General features: G+C 37.5%; 2 protein-coding genes and 1 long non-coding RNA gene across 6 annotated transcripts; 1 reads left to right on the forward strand and 2 right to left on the reverse strand.

The window, feature by feature from the left end:
* Positions 1 to 4,635: 4,635 nt before the first annotated feature.
* Positions 4,636 to 5,175, reverse strand: LOC120104446 (uncharacterized). Its single transcript, XM_039115643.3, has one exon. The coding sequence runs from the start codon at positions 5,173 to 5,175 to the stop codon at positions 4,636 to 4,638; it is 540 nt and encodes a 179-aa protein (XP_038971571.1).
* An 8,373-nt stretch (positions 5,176 to 13,548) lies between these two features.
* On the forward strand, positions 13,549 to 19,231 carry LOC103710745 (NAC domain-containing protein 7). 3 transcript variants are annotated; one of them, XM_088705680.2, is made up of 5 exons: positions 13,549 to 14,220; positions 14,337 to 14,394; positions 15,702 to 15,887; positions 15,977 to 16,252; positions 18,271 to 19,231. In XM_088705680.2, the coding sequence occupies exons 3-5, from the start codon at positions 15,728 to 15,730 to the stop codon at positions 18,837 to 18,839; spliced, it is 1,005 nt and encodes a 334-aa protein (XP_088561806.2). In that variant the 5' UTR covers positions 13,549 to 14,220; positions 14,337 to 14,394; positions 15,702 to 15,727; the 3' UTR covers positions 18,840 to 19,231. The 3 variants fall into 3 exon arrangements, with proteins under 3 accessions (XP_088561806.2, XP_088561805.2, XP_089781972.1); XM_088705679.2 differs by having other exon boundaries at positions 13,549 to 14,215; XM_089925846.1 differs by having other exon boundaries at positions 13,549 to 14,215; positions 14,337 to 15,887.
* Positions 18,688 to 22,102, reverse strand: LOC120104423 (uncharacterized). Of its 2 annotated transcripts, none has more exons than XR_015969407.2 (3): positions 21,301 to 22,102; positions 19,959 to 20,157; positions 18,688 to 18,814 (listed from the first exon to the last, which is right to left on the reverse strand). It is a non-coding gene; the product is annotated as an uncharacterized LOC120104423 (long non-coding RNA). The 2 variants fall into 2 exon arrangements; XR_005506851.3 differs by having other exon boundaries at positions 18,692 to 18,827; positions 21,301 to 22,100.
* Positions 22,103 to 23,191: the final 1,089 nt, after the last annotated feature.

Here is a 23,191-nt window from a genome sequence, read left to right on the forward strand (position 1 = left end):
CTTTGCAACATAATGCCTTAAAGAATGATGACAATTGAGAAACAATTCCGAAAACTTGTTTCGGTGTTGACAATCTTAAAGTCAATGGAAAGATATTTTGCATCAAAATGTGACAATCGTGACTTTTAAGATTTGAAAGTTTACGCTCTTTGAGATATACGCATCGTGAAATATTTGATGAGTACCCATCAGGAACCTTCATATTTTTTAAAACCTTTAGAAAAAGATCTTTCTTTTGAGTAGACATTGTATAACATGCAGGAGGTGTATAAAATTTATCATTGGCAAGCTCTGTCGGATGAAGCTCTTGTCTTATGCCCATATCTTTCAAATCAAGACGCGCTTTCAAGTTATCTTTGGTCTTTCCATCAAGATTTAACAATGTTCCAATCAGGTTATTACAAACGTTCTTCTCTATATACATCACATCAAGGTTATGTCGAAGAAGATTATACTCCCAATAAGGTAAATCAATGAAAATGCTCTTTTTTTCCATAGTTGTTTCTGTGTAGATGCTGCCATTGAGTCATCATCATTTTTCTGACCATATACGTTGTCTTCATTCTCAAAAAAGTTGTCAGCATCCTCAACAACCTCTGCTATTAATCCTTCATTCATTGTGCTGCCAACATGCTCCCTTCCCCTCTTCTTTGAACATTTGGAGACCTTACTCAGTATATAATTGGTGCCATGCATTTGTCTAAAGACTTCAATTCCAGTTGGTGGAATAGGGGCAGATCTCAACTCTATGGTACCATCAAACAAGTCTTTCTGAAATCGAAATGGATGGTTTGCTTCTAACCATCGACGATGGCCCATATAACAGAACTTTTCTCCATATTTTAACCAATACAAATGGGTTGAATCTCCACAAGAAGGACATGCAATACGCCCCTTAGTGCTCCAACCAGATAAATTAGCATATGTAGAAAAATCATTGATAGTCCAAATAAGAGTTGCACACAATTTGAAATTTTGGCCAGCGAAAGCATCAAATGCATCAATACCCTCCCATATTTGTTTCAATTCCTCTATTAGAGGCTGTAGAAAAACATCAATATCATTACCTGGGCCCTTGTCACCTGGAATAACCATTGACAGAATTACTGAAGACTGTTTCATACACATCCATGGTGGCAAATTATATGGAATCAAAACAACCGGCCAAGTGCTGTATGTTGAGTTCATCGTTCGAAATGGACTAAACCCATCAGTAGCTAAACCTAGCCTAACACTGCGAACATCAGAAGCAAATTCAGGATGCCTATCATCAAATATTTTCCATGCGGGACTATCCGCTGGGTGTCGTAACATTTCATCCTTTATACGGCCTTTGTCATGCCATCTCATTGAGGAAGCCGTCTTCGATGATGCAAACATTCTTTTCAATCTTGGTATAAGAGAAAAATATCTCAAAATTTTAGCTGGTTTTTTCTTAGTCGGTGCAGCATCCACTTCAGTCAACGAATCATTCTCGTCTTCTTTATGTTTTACCCATCGTGAAGTTCCACATATTCGGCATTACTCTTGGTTCCTAATTTCACCACGATATAAAATGCAGTCATTCAGACAACTGTGTATTTTCTCGTATCCAAGGTCCAACTCTTTTATTAGTTTTTTGGCTTCATATGAAGATGATGGCAAAGTAACACCTTCCAGAAATGCATCCTTTAATAATTGAAGAAGCATAGTAAAAAACTTGCTGGACCACCCATTCAAATATTTCAAATGTAATAAATGCAGAAGAAAAGAAATCTTCGTAAAATTCTTACAACTCGGATACAATTCTTGATCACAATTTTTCACCAAATTATCATAATGAGCTGTGTCATCAGAATGTATAGATTCCTCAACATGCATAGACTGATCAATAACTGTACGCTCATCTTCTCCTATAGTTCTAATACTATGTCCAAGAGTATCTCTAAATAAGCTCCTTATATCATCTTCTTCTACAGAATTTTGTTCCATGTCACTGCATCCAAAATTGAAGGTGTCTTCTAGATAGGAGGGTTGGTTACATGAAGGTATGAACTCTCCATGGAGTACCCATTCAGTATAATCCTTTAGAAAATCATTCCATACCAAATGTTCTTCAACAATTTTTGAATCATCATCCGAAAATTATAGAAGTATAAGAAATAAAAAATTAGTTGAAAAATGGCAAACAACTAAAACGAATTATCCTTAGAGGGAAGATGACTTTTCTTTAAATTTTTCAATAATTATTGGATAGATCATTTGGCATAAAAATAGCCCTTTTCTAAGAGAATAAACAAGCTTAAAGAATAAAAAACGAGAAAGATAAAGCTTAAGAAAAAAATCAAAAAATGTTAAGTGCTAGAGGAAGCTAAAGAACTTAAATTCAAAAATCAAAGTAAATAAAAAACTAAAACCTCTAAAAAGAAGGGCTTGATCCTACGGTCATGGGCCACCCACCCTAACCAAGCTACTCCAACATATTTAATGTCATGAAAATTATTTTATTTAACAAATATAAATAACTCCTAACCTAGAATTAATTAAGAAGAATGGAAAGGAAAAAACAAGAACTGCTAAGAATTTGGGTCTCTGTAGCCATAATGAGTCACTGTTTTGGTCCATCAGAGCTTGTATGGGAGTTTAGGATGCTTTTGGGATACTTAGCAATCATATGAATTTGCATTATTTTGTTCAAATTTCAATTAAAGCACAAACCACTATGTATAACTAGTAGTTTGCATATCCATTGCACATGAAGGATGATAAATGGCTGAGATCTTATTTAATATGTAGTGGTTGGAAAAATAAATGAACAAAATTGAGTAGCATTGTTTTGAAGATATTATCTTCTGAGAAAAGATATCTTGAAAAAGAATAAATAATTAGCAGAGGTTTAGGATTCTAGAGCACTTTCTAGATTAGAACTTTGAAGATTTTCTAGATCCATCAAGATTCTATATTCTCTAGATATATAGCTTTATTTGAGATTCTATTGGATCTTTTTGTAAGTATATATTGTTTTGCGGGTATGGGAAATATGTTAGATCTTTCTTATCTTCCCCTCTTTATAGAAAATCTAGTTACATCAGGGTAGTCCATTAATAAAAGAAATGTTCAGCTTGAAGGGCTCTCTCATTAAATAGTAGAGGGGAAAATCCACTTGGCTACTTTAACATGTCAATTTGTGGTCCTTGGACTTGTGCCCCTTCTATCATCAAAGTTAATGTTACGTTTAAATAGAGAGTCACAAGTTGAAGGAGGTTTCATTTCATTTGATCGAACAAATACCCTAAACATCAATATATAGGTCATTCTCATTTAGAGATAACTCGAGTTTGCACAATGAAAAGGTGTGCGAGCAAAGGAGCAAATTATGTTACGAATAAAAATTTAAATTCTATAAATTTTGAGCGAAAAATGGTAAAGCCATGGATTAGTGGGTGCAAATAGGATCCAAATAGATGTAGATCACTTGTTGGAGTAATCCTAGTTTAAAGACTATATTAAATGAACTATGGACTTAAAATTTTGCAAAGCTATAAGCCATACAGGTGTGCATGCAAAACAAATGAATGCATTACACTTTTTAAAATGCTAGTAGACACATACATGGATGTAGACCAAGTAGATTATGTGGCATGAACAACGCTCTCTCAACACAAATCTCACATCTAACTCAAGCAGGGGTCAAAAATTTAATTGGTGAGGTATGAGTCAAGAATACTATAGGCAACTTCACATACATGTATATATACATTACTATTTTCATACATACTGTCCTCATCTTATTTTAGAGTTTTCTACTTATCTCTCTCTCTTTCTCTCTCTTAACTAGGTTCATTCTTCATACATTGTGCATTTATAAGTAGTTGCATAAGACCAAATTTGAGTTGAAATTTCTAATATTTAAATGGCAAGTACGAGTTGGTTAAAAAAAATATTTCACTATATGCGGCAAACTATTTGCATTATGACACATACATGATAGAAAATATTTAGTTCTTCCTTTTTTTTAGTTCCATAATAATTTTTCAATAATCTCATTCGTAAGTAATTTTTTCATTATATAGTTAATGACTTTTTCAATAAATTGACATATAATTTTTTAAGAGCTCTAATCAAATAAGGCACTATATTTGAACAATAATGCAAAATATCATCACACATAATCCATTTTATTAACCTTAGAGTTAATCATATAGGTGGATGTCATCCAAACAAATATTGTAATTTTGTGAATTATATAATCTATACATGTATTATATAGTTCTCATTAATTATATTATCAAACACCAACATTTTTTTTGCTATAAAGGATGACTCGTATATTTTTAGTATGATATATTCAAAAAATTAAAACATAATAAGTTAAGAGCATTTTAGGCAACTTCCTCTTACCAACCTAGTAACCTCTCCCAAAATGGTCAGCCTGTAAAAATATTTTGTGCAAAAATTAAAAATATAAAATATCTAGCCCAAAGACAACTAAACTGAAAGATATACTAACCAATAAATTTGTGCATGAAAAGTATAGGAAGTTATCAGGTTGATGCGATCAACGTAGTTACAAAAAAAAAAGAAAAAAAAAAGAAAGAAAAAAAAAAAAGAAGTAGCACATCGAAATGACGTCACTAAGGCGGTCAGGTCTCACATCTAGGTGGCCAGTCCGGACCGATTTACCCTTAGCCCGGTCCGGCAAGGCTCGGCGGCGATCCGGCTCCGGAGCCGCTCGAAACGGGAGACGGGGCAGGGGATGGTGATGCCGCCGGGGTGGTTGAACCCGAACTCCTCCTCCGCCTCCTTCAACAACTCCCCGAAGAGCGGATGGTTGAAGTGGATCACTGGCACCACGAACCGGCGCGGCGGCGCTCCCTCCTCCCCATTCCTCCCGCCGCCCACGTAGATCGCCAGGTGTCCCTTCGGCGGGGGCGGCGGAGGCCCCCGTCCCCCGCCACCCTCCAGCAGTTGCAGCGCCACCTCTTCCCTCTCCGTCCGGTCACAACCGACGCCGCCGAGCCCGTGGGCGAGGGAGAGGCCCCACTCCCGGAGCTTCGTCGTCAAAGTCGTGGCCTTTATGCGGCCAAGTTGGAGTAGGCATGAGGGAGGAGGAGCGGTTTTGGAGCGTCTACGAGAGGCCCATCTCCAAATGCAGACTAGCTTTATTCGCAGCTTAGAACCTCTCAATTTCTTCATGGTTGGAGCCAAAAAGATCTCTTTTTTATGGAAAGATTAGCAGAAGATGAAGGGGACAGTGTGTGGTTTAGGAGAAAGACTAGGGATCAGCAATGGACATGGTGAGACGGCATAGGTTCAGGCGGGCGTCAGGGAGAGAAAGGAAGGGCTGTTCGACATCCCCACCTCACTCCCTTCTAAAAATTCCATCTTTTTTCAGAGAAGAGAAGAACAGGGGAGCCTTCCCTGTTTCTAAGGAAAGAGGAGGAGAGAGGTGGGAGGAGATATAGGACAGAGAGGTACGGTACGGATGGAGTCCTTTGTGTTTCCGTGCGGCCAAGCCGGGTGGGCTTGGGTTGCTGTCTTGCTCTCCTATTTCCTTTGTTTTAAAGGTGATTGCTTGTTCGATGCCGTCTCTGTTGGTTTCTGATGCTCATCTTAAATATGGAAATGGGAAAGAGAGCAGTCTAGCGGCAAGAAAACTAGTTTGTTAGGAACTCCTTCATTTCTATGTGACTTCTAAGTTCTAAACGTGTTCTGTTACTTGGATTACCATTCTGGGGGCGTCAAGGGCAAGTTATTGTGGACGAGAGAGCCATTTGTTGGACCAACTATTTGGACAGGCAAGTTCCTATCCTTCTCACCTAGTTGGGTGTTGGTGTTTCCAAAAAGTTGGTGTGTTCTCTCTTTGGTGCAGGAAAAGTTCTATGGATGTATTTCTCCAACATATGTTTTTGAACATGTGGAGGATGACAACACTACGTCTTCTTCTTTGTGACAAGATGTACTACATAAGACGGATGTTCAAAACTCTGCTCTCATCCTGCAAAGCAGAGAGAGCTTTCTATCTTGATAACAATGGAAGAGTTGTCCTTCTGAGCTGAACTGGGAATCTCTTCTTATTTCACAAGAACTAAGGAGAGATGCGCTAACCAGTGGATTGAAGTCCCATTGGTACCAAGCCAAGATTTTTTTTTTCTTGGTAGACATATGAGCAGGTAATTACCGAAAAAATATATGAGCTACTAGATGTTTTGACAAGTGGATGGATGAAACAATAAATAGAAACTCGAGGAGAAGCAATGCAAAGTAAAGCCTCTTAACTATGTATTAAGACAGAGAGGGTGACTCAATTGTATTTCTTTGTGAGAGGATGTATGACACTAATTTGGATTATATTAAAGGCTATTGTGCTGGTATTTTGTTCTAAAACTATACCAGTTGATCACTTAGAGCCCACTGGAAGATCATTGGTTGGCACCTCTGCCCTCAATGCTTGTATTGGACAAGAATTTTGTGTTCAAACAGAAAAAAGGATTGCTTCCATCACTGTTCTCAAAAATAAAAATGACATGGTCACTTGTTGATTAGATTTCTTTTACTATGAAGCCATCACCCCAGCTGTATGTGAGGGTGCTGAGGAAAAAATCTCCACAACAGTGTTGATATAATTCATATTTTCTTAAGGTCAGTACTAATTTGAATATACAGCAGTTAAAATGAGGCCTGTCCTAAAGGTCAGATCCATCCGTTCATCGACGACGGGTTCTTGATTCATGCCTTGGATGGTTGTTTCCAAAAATATGGACCTGGATAATTATAGTGTAGATGGGTATTCCTTCCTTTCTCTCAAATTGAAATTTGAATAAGAAATTAACGCATGCATCTATAAAAAGTAGAATGCAAGCATCATGATCAAAGACCTTTGGACTTCAAGTTGGGCACCATTGCAGAGCAAAAGAATGAAATGCAAGGTATCTTCGAATGTTAGACCAGTTTTAATTACTCTCCCCAAATGAATCAGAAACCTTTTCGGTCCATATTTCTCGAGTTTCCATCACATGACTGTCTGCAATACACATTGGATTTTTAGATTTGTGTTTAACATCATGTTTTTGGCGTTGCACAAGAAAAGTTAGAAGAGGTCCGCAAGGGAACCAAAAAACTGTTCAGGTATCTTTGGTGGCAAACAGATGAAAATTACGGAGTTGATCTTGTTTTAGCAGAAATGGCAGGCCCAACTACTTAGCCAGAAGCAGGGTATTACTCTTAGCCGGGAGTGCACCGTTCAGAGTCGAAGGGTCGGCAGTCGACTTTCTATTCTGCGATGGGTTCAGAATAATAAGGGAAGCCCTCTTCCTTTCGGTTCTTTGGTAGGGCCTACGAACACGGTATGCCACCAACCTTGCTATTTTGTTGGTATTGAAATGATAAGATGTTGTGAAATAGTTCGATGGACTACTAGAAGATGCACAATTGCAGACAGCATCGCACATCTCAGGCTAACCTGCTTATCTCAAAGGACTTGCGTCTGACCTAAACATGGTTTTATTAGTTCATGATCAGACAAAATTTTAATTTGCAGCAATATGTCACCAATTTCAGCTCACCAACCTACCAGAAGTCTTTCTTTGCTACACCGGACCTTACTTTTTTGTTAGACAGAGTAAGCCAGTCCTCCAGTATTGTCTTTATCATAGAACCCAAATATTTTGTTGAGTTGATTTCCTGACATCTTGGTCTTAATGTCATATGTGAACTATATTTAACTATTTCACCTCGTTGGAACAGCATGTTCTCAAACATATTTCGAGGCAAATGATGGTGGACACCTCATATTTCATTTAGAGAATGAAATGAGAGAAACAACATGCTCTCAAACCATAACACTCCATTGATCTCATCCTGCAAGATCTTAACATTGCCCAATTTTCTTGAATTCCAAGCACTAACTTCAGAAATAAGCAAATTATTCATCTGTCTTAAGCTAGAGATATCAGATTTCGGACACAGAAAGAATCTCTCTGAAATTAAGCACAAGAAATCAAGTACTCATTAATGTCATTTATGCAGCTCAAATTGTATACCACCAATCCAAAGGTTCTATCTCTCCATTACCGAAGTGTTCTGCTGTCCCCCTGGCATGAAACTCGAAAATGATTTGCTCTATAAGGTTGTCCCATTGGGGGGGCTTCTTCAAGGTTCATATATTGGAAGGGTATTAGGACTTCATTATGCAGACTCTGGTCTTTTACGAGCTTACTCAAAAATCTCCAAGATGTCTTCCACAAGGTGCAGCAATGTTTGAGAATCTCAAGCAATTTAGCAATGCTACTGAACTTTAAAACCATCGACACTGTTGTACAAAAAGAATGGGTTCCAAATTTACTAAGATTGATCATGGCAGACCATCAAGAACAATGCTAAAAAATTGAGTTGGTCGAAACTTGTACCAGGTAATTTATATTCCACTGGAAAAAAAATTTGACATGCACACCGACCTTTTGCTTTGAAAACAAAGACACAAGTTACCTTTGTTTTCTTAAGAAAACTAGAAAACCCAGACCAATTCAAGTTTCATGAAAGTAGAAAATATCCACATTTTGTTTGAAGAAAATCCTCAGATTTGTTTTAGGTTTGATGATTGATGATTGATAGAGAGGGGGGAAATGTGCAGTTAATACCAGCAATATGTTTTTTTATTTAACATCCATGGAAATTAGTTTCATGAAGTACTGCAAGCTCTAAAAATAGCTTATGATTATAAGTGGAAGATCGGGTGGTTTGTCAATGTTAACGCTATATATTTTAGTTGCAAAGAATATTTTCAGGAGACTCGGATGTTTAAGAACTGCCTTTTTTTTCTCTTCTTTTAAATATTAAAGGTAATTGCTTGATGAATTGTGAAGTTCGGTGAGCTTGGTATTGAAAGGCTTAACCTTATAGGCAAAGCTCTTCTGGTTTAAAATTAAAAAAAAAATCTCAGCTGAATCTGATGGCAATATCAAAAATCAAGTGCAGGATAGCTTCCCTTTGCTTTATTCCAAAAAAAAAAAAAAACAACATTACACAAAGGAATCCACATTCTTTGGAAATAAAATTAAGTTGCTTATGAATGATTGGCAACAACGTTATGCTTAGTTTGGCAATAATGATTTAGCTAATTTAATAACCTAAGACTTCACCCAAAAAGATTATCCGGAAGATATTATTTGGGCTCTTTGGCCAACCGTATAAGTACCCAAGATCTCTCTACTGTATAGCTAATATGAGACTAAATATGCGTCCATATGGGTCCTCACATACTCTTCACATTTAAGCCCTATTATCCTCATCAAGGTAAGGGTCTAAATTCGTTCAAATTTATTCACAAGTACCACAAATCTAATCACAGATATCATCCCATGATTGTCTCAAATAGGCCCGTGCTATAGTATCTCCGTAATCCACATAAGTTATGGGCTAGGTAATTTGCTCTAATACTATTTGTAATAATCCAGAACTTTACCCAAAAAAGCTAGCTAGAAGGTTACCCCATATAAATTCCTAAGATTTCCCCAATACATAGCTAATATGGAACTACACACACTGGCAAGGATCCTTACAACCAACAACTTTGATTATTAATGATATAAAGAAAAAAATTCTGAATTCATAGCTGATGTCCTGGTTAATGAAGGACAGAAGTACCCGCTTTAATTGGTATGACTGAATTGGCACTAGAGACCCTGGATACATGCTTTGAATACTGGAGTAATTACCAATGAAGAGATCTTGATGTCTCAGCAGGGAGGGATCGATGTTCCAAGTCAGTGTTATCCTGATCAAGTATAGGTCTCATTGAAGGTGCCGGTGTCGAAGCAGTAGCATGCCATGAGCAGCTTTTTCTGATGATGCGAAAATTATTCAATATAATTGCAAGCTGCGTTATGATCCCAAGTCGATGTCCTGTACTAATTTCTTTGCACTTTCTTGAGAAAAGGAACTTAGCTGGAAAATTAATGGCTGCATTTGCCAAGGATTTATTTATACCTCCTTTTCTGCAAGGATAGAAACAACCCCTAAACTTAAAATGCTCATGTGTCTGCCTGTTGGCTTCTATTTTTTGAGCAAAGCTTGCTGTTGTCTTCTTTTAAAAGCATGCTGAAATGTACATCAATCTATCTAAATAGCAATTTGTCCTTCCTAGTAGTCTTTATCCTCCTCCTGTTAATGGCATCTACTATATCTGGTTTTCTTTCTATCCCATACCCTACCTTTTGAGAGCATGATCCTAATCATTCCATATTCCACTCACAAGTAGTGATCTTTATTTGTGTTCTACTCGCATGACTATAGCAGGTGTTGCTACTTTGAATGGATATATAAACCAAATGCAATCATATATATGTTCTCCTGCTATTATTATCATTTTCTTTTTGGTGAGATCTCATATACTTCACAACCTCCCCCAACAAAGTAGCATCAATACTTAGAGGGTAGCATGCCATTATGAAATCCATTAAGCCGGGCCACTGCTCTAGAACATGAGGAGCCACTAAGGGAGAAAGTCAGAGAGAGAGAGTTGACGAGCATTTCTTGTCAAAAGACTTGGCCTCAAGACTCTGACATTATATACGAGACAAGGAGAACAATGTACAAGTCTTTATACAGCATGAAGGGCTAAATGAACCGATCTAGAATGGTCTCTTACATATTCATCTCTGACTGGGATTATGCGCACTTTGCATGGATGAATGAAAAAAAATTACTGTTCCGATGGACGGACTCCCATGTAAATATGATCAGATAGTGAGCAATGAGAGTGACAAATGCAGCGAACCGATGTTTTGTGTAGATAACAAGAAGATAACCACTTGAAACATTGGCAGTTGAAACTGATGATAGACCATAATGACAAGGAATTTGATATCAATTGTGAACCTAAAACATATGCTAGTGGAAGACATTACTTCAGAAATGGTCATAATTACATCAGTAATTCTTGTTTCCATGGCATCAATAAGTTGGTGTATGGTCCCCTTTAGGTCATAAGCATAAGCATTTTGCTAGAGGGATCACGTTAAACTTTTGTGGAGCTAAATTATTTCTGTATGGGTATTCTGATCAATATTTTATATTGATCTTTAGAAATATATTTGAGAGGTTGACTGAAATTGGGTGCTGATCTGACCTCAAAAGGACTTGCTAAGACTTATAGACACGCTCCTTTTCCATTGTTCGCGGAACAAACATGTTAAAGAGTCAAAAAAGTGCCTTAAAAATGGGGTTCTTCCTTTCTTGTTTATTCATCTTCTTATAATGATTCATGGGCCAAGATGGAGGAGTAAGGTTGGCTGAGGTTCTATCTATCTTTTACTGGGTTTTTTTTTTTTTTTTTTTCTGTGTTAATGCAATGCCTTTTTTTCTTCTGGAAATTGTCAATGCATCAATTCCTCATTCAACATCAAGTAAATTCTGTTTTTCTTATGCTTAGAGAGATCACGATCAAGCACATCAGTCCTACTTTGAGTTTTTGACGCAAGTGATAATTTTGAGAAAAAAAAAAGAAGAGGCAGAAGGCTCCTATGGCTTCATCAAGGTAAGTTTTGCAGCATCTCATATTTATCCTAACAAAAATTTACATGTCTAATTGTAGTTTTTGGATATTAAACCGAATTTAGTGAAGCAGTTCTGAAATATTAATTGCATACACACTAGTTATTCAATGAAAAAAGCTAAAGAGAGTTTCTTATGGTTGTCTATCTGAGTTCTATGCATATAACTATTTTTGTCTTTAAATGTAGTCATGAATTAATTGTAAAGGGATACAAATTGTCATGTTGTACTACATAGGTTCATGCGGAGATGCTTGTTGTTTTGTGTGGTACTTGTCTCATTTAATTTGTCAACAAAATTTTTGGTGGCTTGCCACAGTTTTTCTTATAAATCCATGCAAAGAACCATCTTGCACCAACAAAAGTGGACTGAGAAGATTTAAGAGAATGTTGTCTTTATAAATCCATGCAGAGAACCATCTTGCAACAACAAAAAGTGGACTGAGAAGATTTAAGAGAATGTTGTCTTTCGCCCATGTCATTCTCATGTCCTCGATCTGAATTCTACTAGATTTCCTCTCCTTTCACTACCCAGTCTCCAATAGCTGTACCACAAGAATGTTTCCATAGTTTAGTAATTGTTACCTTTTTCTACTTGGCGAAAAAATGCTAGTTTTTGGTTCGAGACCAGATGATAGAGCTATGTTGACTGGAACCATTAGATTGGTGCTGCATCAACTAAGACTCCATTGTGGTTCTGATCAATGGCTATCAGAGGATTCAGATCCTATGAAATAATTATATTTATCCAGATCTCTGTTTCTTGACTTGCCAAGATACTAGAAATGATCATTCTGAAAAAGTAGCAACATTATTAGTAAATTTACTTAAACTAAATCCTCATTCAAGTTTCATCAACCAAAAAAAAAAAGAAAAAAAAGAGGAATCCTCGTTCAAGGTGTTTGCTACTCTCTTAATGTTTGCTGAAAACTATATCGCCTGGACAGACCTTGAATATATCCATGTTCACCATTAAGCCCTTGAAAGATGACTTTTGGTGATGTTAGATGACTCTTTGATACGTGTGACACTTCTTGCTCCACTTTTCTACACCTAAAACACATACGTAAACATCGCCTCCATTCATAAAATTCCATTTGGGTGCAAGACTATCTATGAAATATTTGTCTCCATTAGCATTCATTATGTCACGAAGGCCCAAGCAAAACGCATGAAAATTTCGTAGATGGAAGACGACATGGAACCGGCTTATCTATCCAGGCCGGACCTCGTCGGATTCAGCCACGCACCCAGACTGCACCACCGCGGCACGTGCCAACCTTCGAGAACACGGTCCCACGTGCGGGGCCCACGGAGGACAACAGGCCAGCACCCAAATTGCGAGCCTAATGATCGGGACCAGCCCACGCCGGACCGCGAGCCGCCCTCCCACGCCACCCCCCGCCCCCATCATTTCCCTCCACATTGGTCCCATCTCCACTCACTCTTGCCCCTCTCCCGTCTCTCTCTCTCGCGCGCTCTCGCTCTCTGCTTGTGGAATTCTATTGGAGGGATGTCCTTATCGTAGGTCGGTTTGTGGGGTCCGTGACCCAAAAGCGAATACAGGGAGAGCTAGACAAAAGCGTAGAAAGAAATAGTAGTCACTAGGCAACCAACCATGAAGAGAGATATATATCTGATGTGAGGTGAAGGCTTGAAAGCTTGGAATGGTCCATGGACCACTGGGGTGATTAAAGGTTGTCCTCTTTTTGGAGCACATTCCTTTTGACTCTTAAAATTTTTTACTATGAGCTATTGGTAAAAAGAATATTGCGAGATGGATGTGGTAAGAGGTAAGGGGGAAAAGAGGGGAGTGATGGAAAAGGTGATGGAAGGTTGGGTGCGGGCCAAAGGGAATGGGCTGGACGAGGTGGCTGTTCGATTACGTCTCCTCTATATCTTCCTTTCTTTCTCCGTTCTCTCCCGTTCCGGTGTTTGTTTATCTTTCTTTAGATAAATTTTTACTACCTTTTTTTTTTATAAGTTTTGCTTTTGTTTCTGCAGGTGGGAGGGGGTGTTCCAAACTTTACGAGCTTTTAACAAAGCTTGAGTTCTGGTTATCCCCGTTTTGCTTTCTCTCCCGTTCCGTTTGCTGCCTCTCTTCCTCTCTCTCTCTCTCTCTCTCTCTCTCTCTCTCTCTCTCTCCCTCTCTCCCTCTCTCCAGCCCTCTCTTCTCTGTCCTCTGAGAGGCAATCGGATCTGGTCGTTATCGGAGGCGGGTGGGTGGCGGTTGCGGCGAAGGCTTTCTCCCCGCCATTTTTCACGCCAGGAAGTCTTTACAAGCAATCCTTTCTCACCACATCCATGTTATTAGATATAGATACCTAACGGCATCTGGCCTTCTTTCTTCCATCGCTCCTCTCTCTCTCTCTCTCTCTCTCTCTCTCTCTCTCTCTCTCTGTCTCTCTGGGGTTTGTTTGCCTTGGGATCGGATTCCTTTCAGTGCTCGTGAACTGAACTGCCGGTTGAAGGGAGTGAAGGACGAGGTTCAGCGGTTCAAGTCCCAAGGTTGGTTGGTGTTGCTCCCGGACAAAAAGGACAAGGCCAAAAGCTCTCTCCTTTCTCTCTCTCTCTCTCTCTCTCTCTCTCTCCTGAGAAGTGCCTGATCTTGCTGAGTTGGATCAAAGAAGCGGCAAAAATAGCTCAGAAACACAAATAGCAAGGGAATCCAGGTGCTACAGCCGGTGAGGTCTCTCTCGCTCTCTTTCTCTCTGGATGGGTTGATACATCTCGGCCAAGGATTTATGGTTGTGTAGATCTACCTCCTGTCGATGAGTTTATTTGTGTTTTTGTTTTTGGCTGCAGAGATTCTTATCAAGGCTCTGCAAGAGGATCTGGTTCTCTTGGACTGAAACAATAGAAGGTTTTATGGTTTAGTCGTTCATTGTCCAAAGCTTATAACTAATCACATCCGAACTAGGTTGTTTTAACAAAGATATTTCAATATATAAGTTCTTTAATTTTGAGATTCCACAAAAGAATGTCAGAATCTCATTCTTGCATTTACTAGCTGCAGTTAAGTCATCTTGCTCATTGTCATCTTGTTTGCATTTGATGTGGTTGGTTCCATGCATAGATCGAACCAAGTATTTTGAGATTGTTAATGAAGGAGCTCCAAAGAGAATTGTCTGTAAGGTTATTTCCTTTGGCTCCAAATAAAGAGAATTCTGTGTCTTATCCATGTTGACCAATATAATGCTCCGCCTAGTTGCAACTGGCTTATGATTACTTGGGGAGAGATATTTTATACTTTACTAGCGGAAAATATGCCAAAATAAATTATCAAAACGACAAGAAAATAATAGAGAAATTGACTAACATCAAAATACTTTACAAGTTGGTTCTGAAATAATTCTTCAAACAAATTAAAGGAATACTCTTATACTAAATGATGATACATCAGGAATATGTTGCATGCCTCCTTTGCTCCATCTAATATGTTCAATGTCATTGCGTCACATGTTGCAGCCTAGCTGCTAGAAAACAAAGTCCAAATCATGAATTTTGATGATCTAGGAAATTTTAAGTTGTCTGACTTTCACTATTTTTGATAATTATACATCTATACTCATGGTGTTCATTTATAAAGCAACGCACTGGTTTGCCAATTACAAGTTCAACTAAGCACTTGGTTTATTTTCAGTATAATGACTAAAACTAGATGTACATATGAAATATGTGCATCATGAATTAGATCCTCTAATAAGCATCATACAATTACAATGTCGAAATTTAAATATACCAGAAATTAATGCCAAAAGCATGGAAAACATCTATTTTTGATGTCCGTATATATGGAAAAAAAATCTTGTCCACCTGAAATATGTGAAATATGTGAAACCTACAATGTCTTCATGTCCAACAGTTTTTATTTCTTTTGTTAACTTTTCTCTTCAAAGGTGGGTAAGGTGTGCGTGCATGAAATGATATTTTTAAATGTTTATACTTAAATTTCTAGCTAGCTTTGCAATCTAAATATTTTAGGAGGCTGTTCGATCCTGCACTTTAATTGCAGCCTTTCAAATATGTCCATATTTTTTATCATTCATGTTGCTTAATTTTAGTTTTCATAATTAAGCTAGAAGAGTAACAAATGTCATCACATAAATTGATACTATGAGATGGTTAGTCAATCTCGATGTTAATGGTACCTGTTTGCATTATTTACAGGACTTGATACATCCAGGAGAATATATATGGATACTTTTTCCCATGTTCCTCCAGGTTTTCGATTCCATCCTACCGATGAAGAACTTGTGAATTACTATCTTAGAAAAAAGATGGCTTCAAAAAAGATCGACCTTGATGTAATAAAAGATGTTGATTTGTACAGAATTGAGCCATGGGATCTTCAAGGTACCATTTACAAAGTAGTTGTTGATGATCAAAGGCAAGTTGATTTCCATAGACATTTCTATTTTCAAATGACATGTTCTTTTAAATAGAAAAATGTAGGATAGGAGCAGAAGAGCAGCATGAATGGTACTTTTTCAGTCACAAAGACAAGAAGTATCCAACTGGTACTCGCACTAATAGAGCAACAGCAGCAGGATTTTGGAAAGCCACTGGAAGAGACAAGCCAATTTACTCGAAGCACAACCTGATTGGCATGAGGAAGACCTTAGTATTTTATCAAGGCCGAGCGCCAAATGGGCAAAAGTCAGACTGGATCATGCATGAGTATCGGCTTGAAACTAATGAAAATGCACCTCCTCAGGCAAGTATTTCTAAATTTAAACCTTAATTTTCTATTTTTTAATGGGCCATTGACACCAATCAAGTTAAAATGTTTTGATTCAACACAACAAACTCTTCTAGCGCATTGCCCTCTCTATTCTGATTATTTTGCTTCTGTCTTGGATTTTGTTTCAAAAAGAAAATTGAGTTGTAAGGTGAAATTTATAAGTTAAGAAATATGGACCAAGATCGATGGCAAAAGATCGGTGTTTACACAAGCAAATGATATAGTTCTAATGTTAAATTATTTATTGGATACAACATCAAGAGAATAGAAAAGGAAATTATTTTTTTATGTTCTCAAAATATACGTATATTTTTCTCAAGGAAAGAGAAAAAGTATAATGACTGCATTAATAATAGAATGTTAGGTGAACAAACCTTCTAATCATTACAATCAGATCATAGGATGCGCATAATTTGGATTTTCAGAAGTTCAACATGAAAGCAACACATATTTAGGTTTAATTTTCAGTATATATTATGAGTTACTTTGAAATTTAGTGACATAAATATTCACCACAGTGCAGTTCAGTTACAGATCTAGTCAAACTTTAGATCTGACCCAGACTCAAATTTTCTTCAGAACATGTATAATTTAGACCCACATCAGATCCATCTTCTAGCACATCAAAGTCAGATCGAACCAATTTCTGTACAGGGTTTTGGTTGCTTCTTTTTTTGAGTACAATTAGATTGGAATCTGCCAAGCGCATTCCACACCTTAATCTGCTGGAGTTCAGGTGTCTGTTCAGACTGATCCAGTTTCACCACTATCGATATTAATTAGTGGTTAATAGTAAGTCATATATAAATTTTCATGCAAGTGATATCCACGATGTTAGTATAGTATCCTACTGAAGCTTCTGAACTTATTAACATAGAAATAATATGCTTCTCGTCGCTAACTGTAATAAAATCTCTATTAGCCAGAAAATTGATTGAACATGCAAGGGTAATTCCTGCTTTGGGAGCCTTGCAAGGGGTTTCATTTAGGACTTATGCTTGGAATATTTCAATGACATTTTAAATTTCTAAATGATTTATGCATTTTGGTTTTTTCAGTGGAGCTTCTAAAGTCTTATATTAGTCCTGCTATGATCTTATGACATGACTAATGTAGCACATTCTTCTTTTTAATTATAATTTGTTAGATAATACTATTAGAATCTCAGTTCTCAAAATGGAGAAGAAAAAAATCTCACCAACGAACATCATGTTCAATTTGTGACCTGCATAAAATTTCCTGAGAACTGATGAATGAGCATTACAGATGAAATCATATGAATTTGGAGCTCAATTCAATTGGTTGACATAAGTGTAATCTCAACAGCTATTGAACCAACAATATCTATTTAACCAAACTGGACGTCACACAAATTGGACGTAGCAGCAATTTAACCAACAACACTCATATATATGGAGAAGCAAAAAGCCAATAAGAGTAACCAATATAATGATCTGAAATTGGTCTACTTGCTCTACTTCTTGGAGAGTAAAAGAAGAAAAAAATAAATTAATGACCTCTCGAGACCAAGTTGTAGGAAAGACCAGAATCACATGCTTTTCAACTTCCTTCAGACTCGTGGTCTCTTTGATGATTAGCTAATCTTGACTCATTGATTCATGAGGAAATTTAATTAATGATGAGCAAGCAAGTTGTAATCCTTATTCTTACACATAATGTCAGTCTGAAGTATATTCAAACTTATTCTCGGGCTTTTCCTTTTTTTGAGTAATCCATCTATGTCATGACGGGGCCTCAATCTTATTATCACTAATTCTCATAAATGGCAGCACGTCTTTCTTTGTTTTTTCCCCCCCATTCTTTTGGTTGAGATCATGTTTTGCTAGTGCAACATGTTACTTTGCACCAAAGACAACCTTTGACATAGCAGATTTTTCGGTTATAATTTTTGTTGCACTACTTCCATTATTAAATATCAAAGTCCTTTAAACTGTGATTCCATGACTTATTTTCCAAATTTCATGTTACAGGAAGAGGGTTGGGTTGTCTGCAGGGTGTTCAAGAAGCGAATGCCGACAGTAAGGAGGGCAAGTGAACTTGAATCTCCTTGTTGGTATGATGATCAAGTCTCCATCATGCAAGACCAACTTGATTTCCCGAATAGGATTGCAATCCAGCCCAACATGACATACCACCAGCATCTTCAATCTTACAAGGGAGAGACAAAGATGCACTACCACTTACCACATGAACCTTTCCACCAGCTCCCTCAATTAGAGAGCCCTAAACTTCCTAACTACATCAACCATGGAAGTTCCTTCCATTGCTTTACTACTTCAGAGGACAAAACAGTACAGCCTAGCCACCAACTTCAGATGATCACATTTTATAATAGTGGCGGAGACATAGATCAAGCAGTTGAGCAAGTGACAGATTGGAGAGTTCTTGACAAGTTTGTTGCTTCTCAGCTTAGCCATGATGTATCAAAAGGACCTGAATATTCAGATGCAGCTGAAATTCTTCAAGTTTCTGATAAACAAGAAGTGGCTGTGGAATATGCTTCAACATCCACCTCAAGCTGCCAAATAGATCTATTGAAGTGAAGCAATAATATAATGGTAGAAGAATTAGAAGCATATATAATTAGTGATCTTAGATAATTTGATATCAATCAGATGAACAAGGCATGAATATGGTTTTTGTACATAAGCGACTGAAATTTGTAGTGTCAGTTGTGCTTCGGACATTTGTAGTACTAGATGATATTACTTAATTGAATAAGGGGATGTGTGATGGACTTTAGGGTTTCGACGGCCAAATCAGCTTTTATTGTGGAATATATATGTCTTGTGCGCAGAATTAAGCAACAGTTAATAAATACTGATAAAATTCGAGAAAATTTTAGTTGTTTCAAAACAATGGCCAAATTAAATTAACAAAAAGAACGAATGAAAGAAAGGAAATTAAAGATTAGGAGTACTGCAAATGCTGCTTGCTCTGGAAAGAGGTATGAGAGTCAGAAACTGGAAATCTTAAAAAAAATAAAATAGAATCGAATATATGTCCTAGGTAATTAAGACTAAATCAGCAACGATACAAGAGTGTTGTTTACAGTTGTAGCTTGTAGCAGGTTATTTGAAATCCAACTAGATGCATTTTTTGTCTGTAAGGAAACAGTGTTCCAAAGAGTGCAGGTTCATGACATGCTTCCATATTGATTGAGCTCTACTACTGAAATTTAAACTCTGATAACAAAAGACATGATTTTTTTTCTAAACTATTGCACATTATATGCCTACCACTCCAAACTAATCTACTTGGAACTTCTGCACTTTTTTTTACTTTTTTGTATAAATAATGAAATAAACACGATAAGATTCTTCCAGTGGCAAAAAGATCATCTTAAAATAAAATTATTAACACTCTCACAAGTAATAAGTTGTTTGTCCATTTTGTAATACATATTTATTTTTTGGACGTCAAGTTATATCTATCTTAACATAATATTCTAGTAGTATAACATGAATTCGCACTATAAGAAACATTTATAAAAGATCAAATGAATTTATGCAGAATAAATGTTTTTACAAACATTACAATGAAATTACACCTCATGAATTTTTTTTGTTAATTAATTTTTAAAAGAAGTAGGTAGTAACACTCTATCTTCGACTACCGGAAAAGAGCAAGTATAATCAAGAGAAAGAGGCTTCCCACCTTACCTCCTCAAGAAAATGACACCTTGCACAGGACATAATAGCCTGATGAATCTTATCTCAAATCTATCTTTGGGAACTGAAACGGTAAGAATCATTTTCTTTAGAGTAAGCCGATAATAAAATAGCCAGAATGACATATTGGGCAGAGTAAATAGGACTTCGAACTTTGCCGCACTCCACGTAACAGATGATTTACACTTAACTGATTCAGTGCAAAAAGAAATACAAATTAACATAATTCTTTTTTTTTTTTGATTGAAGCAAAGTAACATAATATCTCCAGCTTAAGAACAACAAAACATCAATTGCAGCAATAACAGCATGTGCATAACAACAAGAACAGCACAGAACTACTGCTGCATGCAATTGCTACTATTATCTTTATCGACTACACAACCATAACCATACTAAATTCACAATAGCTTATTTCTTGCATCAGCATTCAGCAGCGCCTAAGATGCTCTCTTACAAGAAGTTCAACATCATTACGTTTTTCTAAGCAATACGTTGGCACAAGAGGCACCACCTATTTGTGGTGTGCATTTTGCAATCTTTTACTTTCTAATGGCACCCCTAACCACTGTGCAACTAAGCTAGGAAATATTAACAGAAAGAATGGATAACCATTATTTTAAAAAGGGTCAACCTATTGAGCATGATCCAGTGCGGAACTGGGAAGCAAAAGTTTTATATATTTAGATGCAAAACCATAATCACTAGAAGGATGATAGGATGCCAGAGCCTGAAATTGTTCTATTTTTCATGTCATCCATGTGTATGGAAGAGGCATGGCTAGGAATCCTCATTGGTACAAGCATAGAACCCCAGTTAACATCCCTCTAATTACAAACAGCACCGTGACTATTGTTGTACTCATGAAAGAAAGAGCACCATGCTTAGCTCACGACCATCAAGGTTCTGTTCTCCTCTCAAAACACAGCTAAGCATGTGCATGTGGAAATGTCTCTCATGCATGCATCAAAATATCTTATCTGATGCACAAACCTATCAGGCGAGTTCTGGGTTGAAATTAGTGAAAGCAAGTTATTTTTGATCTGCAGTATATATCATTGAATCACCAGGGTTTATCTATAAATCGGGGAAGTGAAACTGTTATGAGAGCCTTGGGAGCCTTTCGTAAGGAGAGCTATATATATATCTAAATTAACTTCAATAAGCTGTAAGGAGAATTAGCTATGTATACCTAAACTGCAACTCATCCATGAAGAATTAATACTCGAAGTATGAAAAAAAGAAAATCTGAAGGTTGACGAGAAAATCCACTGCAAACCAAAATTTATAAGATCTTCCGACATTGATGCATACAAATGAAAATTCAACCCACCAGTCACCTGCCAGGAGTTATGGACCATGAGGCATCGAATCCCTAAAGACGATTTAGTTGGAAACTTGTGGCAAGAAAGGAAGCAGGAAAGCTTAATCCCTTTTGAGAATCAAGCATTAACCAACATTGCTTCCCACCTACTTGGCTTCTGGTTTATATAGGGGGAGGAGAGAGCCCACATGAAAGCCATGCAAGCAAGCAAGCCAACTCCTTCATCTCTTTAAAGCAACCTAATTTTCTATACCACGCGACTTTGAGGGGGAGAGAGAGAGAGAGTCCAAGGTCAAAAAGGGTGGGTTGCTGGGAACTAAGTGGACATACTTGCATGCACACTAACGCATGGAGGTGTTTGGAATGGGGAAAGGAATGATTAAGGGTGGTGTTGGTAAGTGCATGTTGTTTGTGGAGGAAGATAGCATGATGTCTGCGTGAAAGCTCTCATGTGACTTTCCATCATGCTACCACCTCTCCCCCAAATTCTTCCGTCCTCCTTTCGTTCCACGCCTGCGGTCAGCCCCACCTTAATCTTCCTTTAGTGCCTTCTCTAATCATCTCCTCTTTCCGTACCTTTGTTTTTTATCTCTTGTTGGCTGGACAACTTGGAGTTTGGCTTTGTCCATGCCAAATTATTATGACTTCCAAACATTATAATGATTCATCAAGTCTGGTGCCCAATGCAATACACCTTGTTTTTGTTAGAATATATACATTGTTTAAGGTGCATATGATAGTTTCGTGCATATCACTTGTACATATATGTATTCAAAGTGAAGTTGTCTTCGTACGTACATGTGTTACAAGTTCAAGTAGCAGGGTGAATGGAAATAGACGGCCACTTTCGAAACACTGAAGGTGTTCACGCCACCAGAAATCTAATACCGGATGGATAGAGCTTGCTCCAAGCGTTTGCCACGTTCATGAATCATTTAGGGTGGGTCTCGCAGGGTGGTTTTGGTTTGGTATTAGGCTTCTGATCATGGGGTCTCCAACCTTGGATATGCGGCAAGCCTTAATTTATTACTTGAAGGAATTCCCACATTTGTATCTGTCGCCCTTTTTTGGGTGACTTCAACTTCTCCAAATGAAAAAGGATGTGCTGGATCGAGCTTTATAATTTCATAGGCCGGATCTACTTCCTGCCTCTTTCATTCTTTTCTCTTTTTTTTTCTTTTTCATCTTTATTTGTTCTATTTCTTTTCTTTATGCTCTTTCTCATTTCATGTATATCAATGAAATATGAGATATCTTGCTACCGTTTTGCTTAAAAAAAAAAAAAAACAGAGACAAGAAATGCTGGTGCCTAGCTAGGCAGGAGGAGGTTTTGTTGTATTTCAAGCATATATGGGCTCCACCTCTATATATTTCGGCAATGTGCCAATGTCAATTTGCCCACTTGAGATTCTCTTGCTGTGGAGAAGCTGACAACTAGGACCAAGTATGTTTACGTACGTTATGTTGTATTCTTGTACCAGTACTGTTTACTACGTGTGATGTTTTTGACTGGGAAGAAGAAAGGGAACTTCTATCCTATTTTGCAAAAGATCTCTTGAGAGGCACCCCACCGAGGAGACAATGCTTCTGTCTTCGGCAATTGATGCTTACTCCTCCGTGGGCCAACTTCTAAAGCTAGTATAAAGCGGCAAAAAGATTGCTTTTGAGGTCGGACTCTTCTAGCGAAAAGCTTTCTTCCACCTGTCCTCTCTAACTCCTAGACCTTTTGTTGACCACTCCAACTTCACTTCTTTTCACTTTTTATATTACTTCTTGCCTTGAGATTGGAACTGAATAATATATTTCTTCGATATAAAAAAAACTATGTTTCAGAAGAGAGAGAGAGAGAGAGAGAGAGAGAGAGAGAGAGAGAAGAAGAGGAGGAGGAGGAGGAGGAGGA

This window comes from Phoenix dactylifera, chromosome 10 (assembly GCF_051530095.1).
Source record: "Phoenix dactylifera cultivar Ajwa chromosome 10, Ajwa_hap1_PhDact_Kaust_v1.1, whole genome shotgun sequence".
Classification (NCBI taxonomy): domain Eukaryota; kingdom Viridiplantae; phylum Streptophyta; class Magnoliopsida; order Arecales; family Arecaceae; genus Phoenix; species Phoenix dactylifera.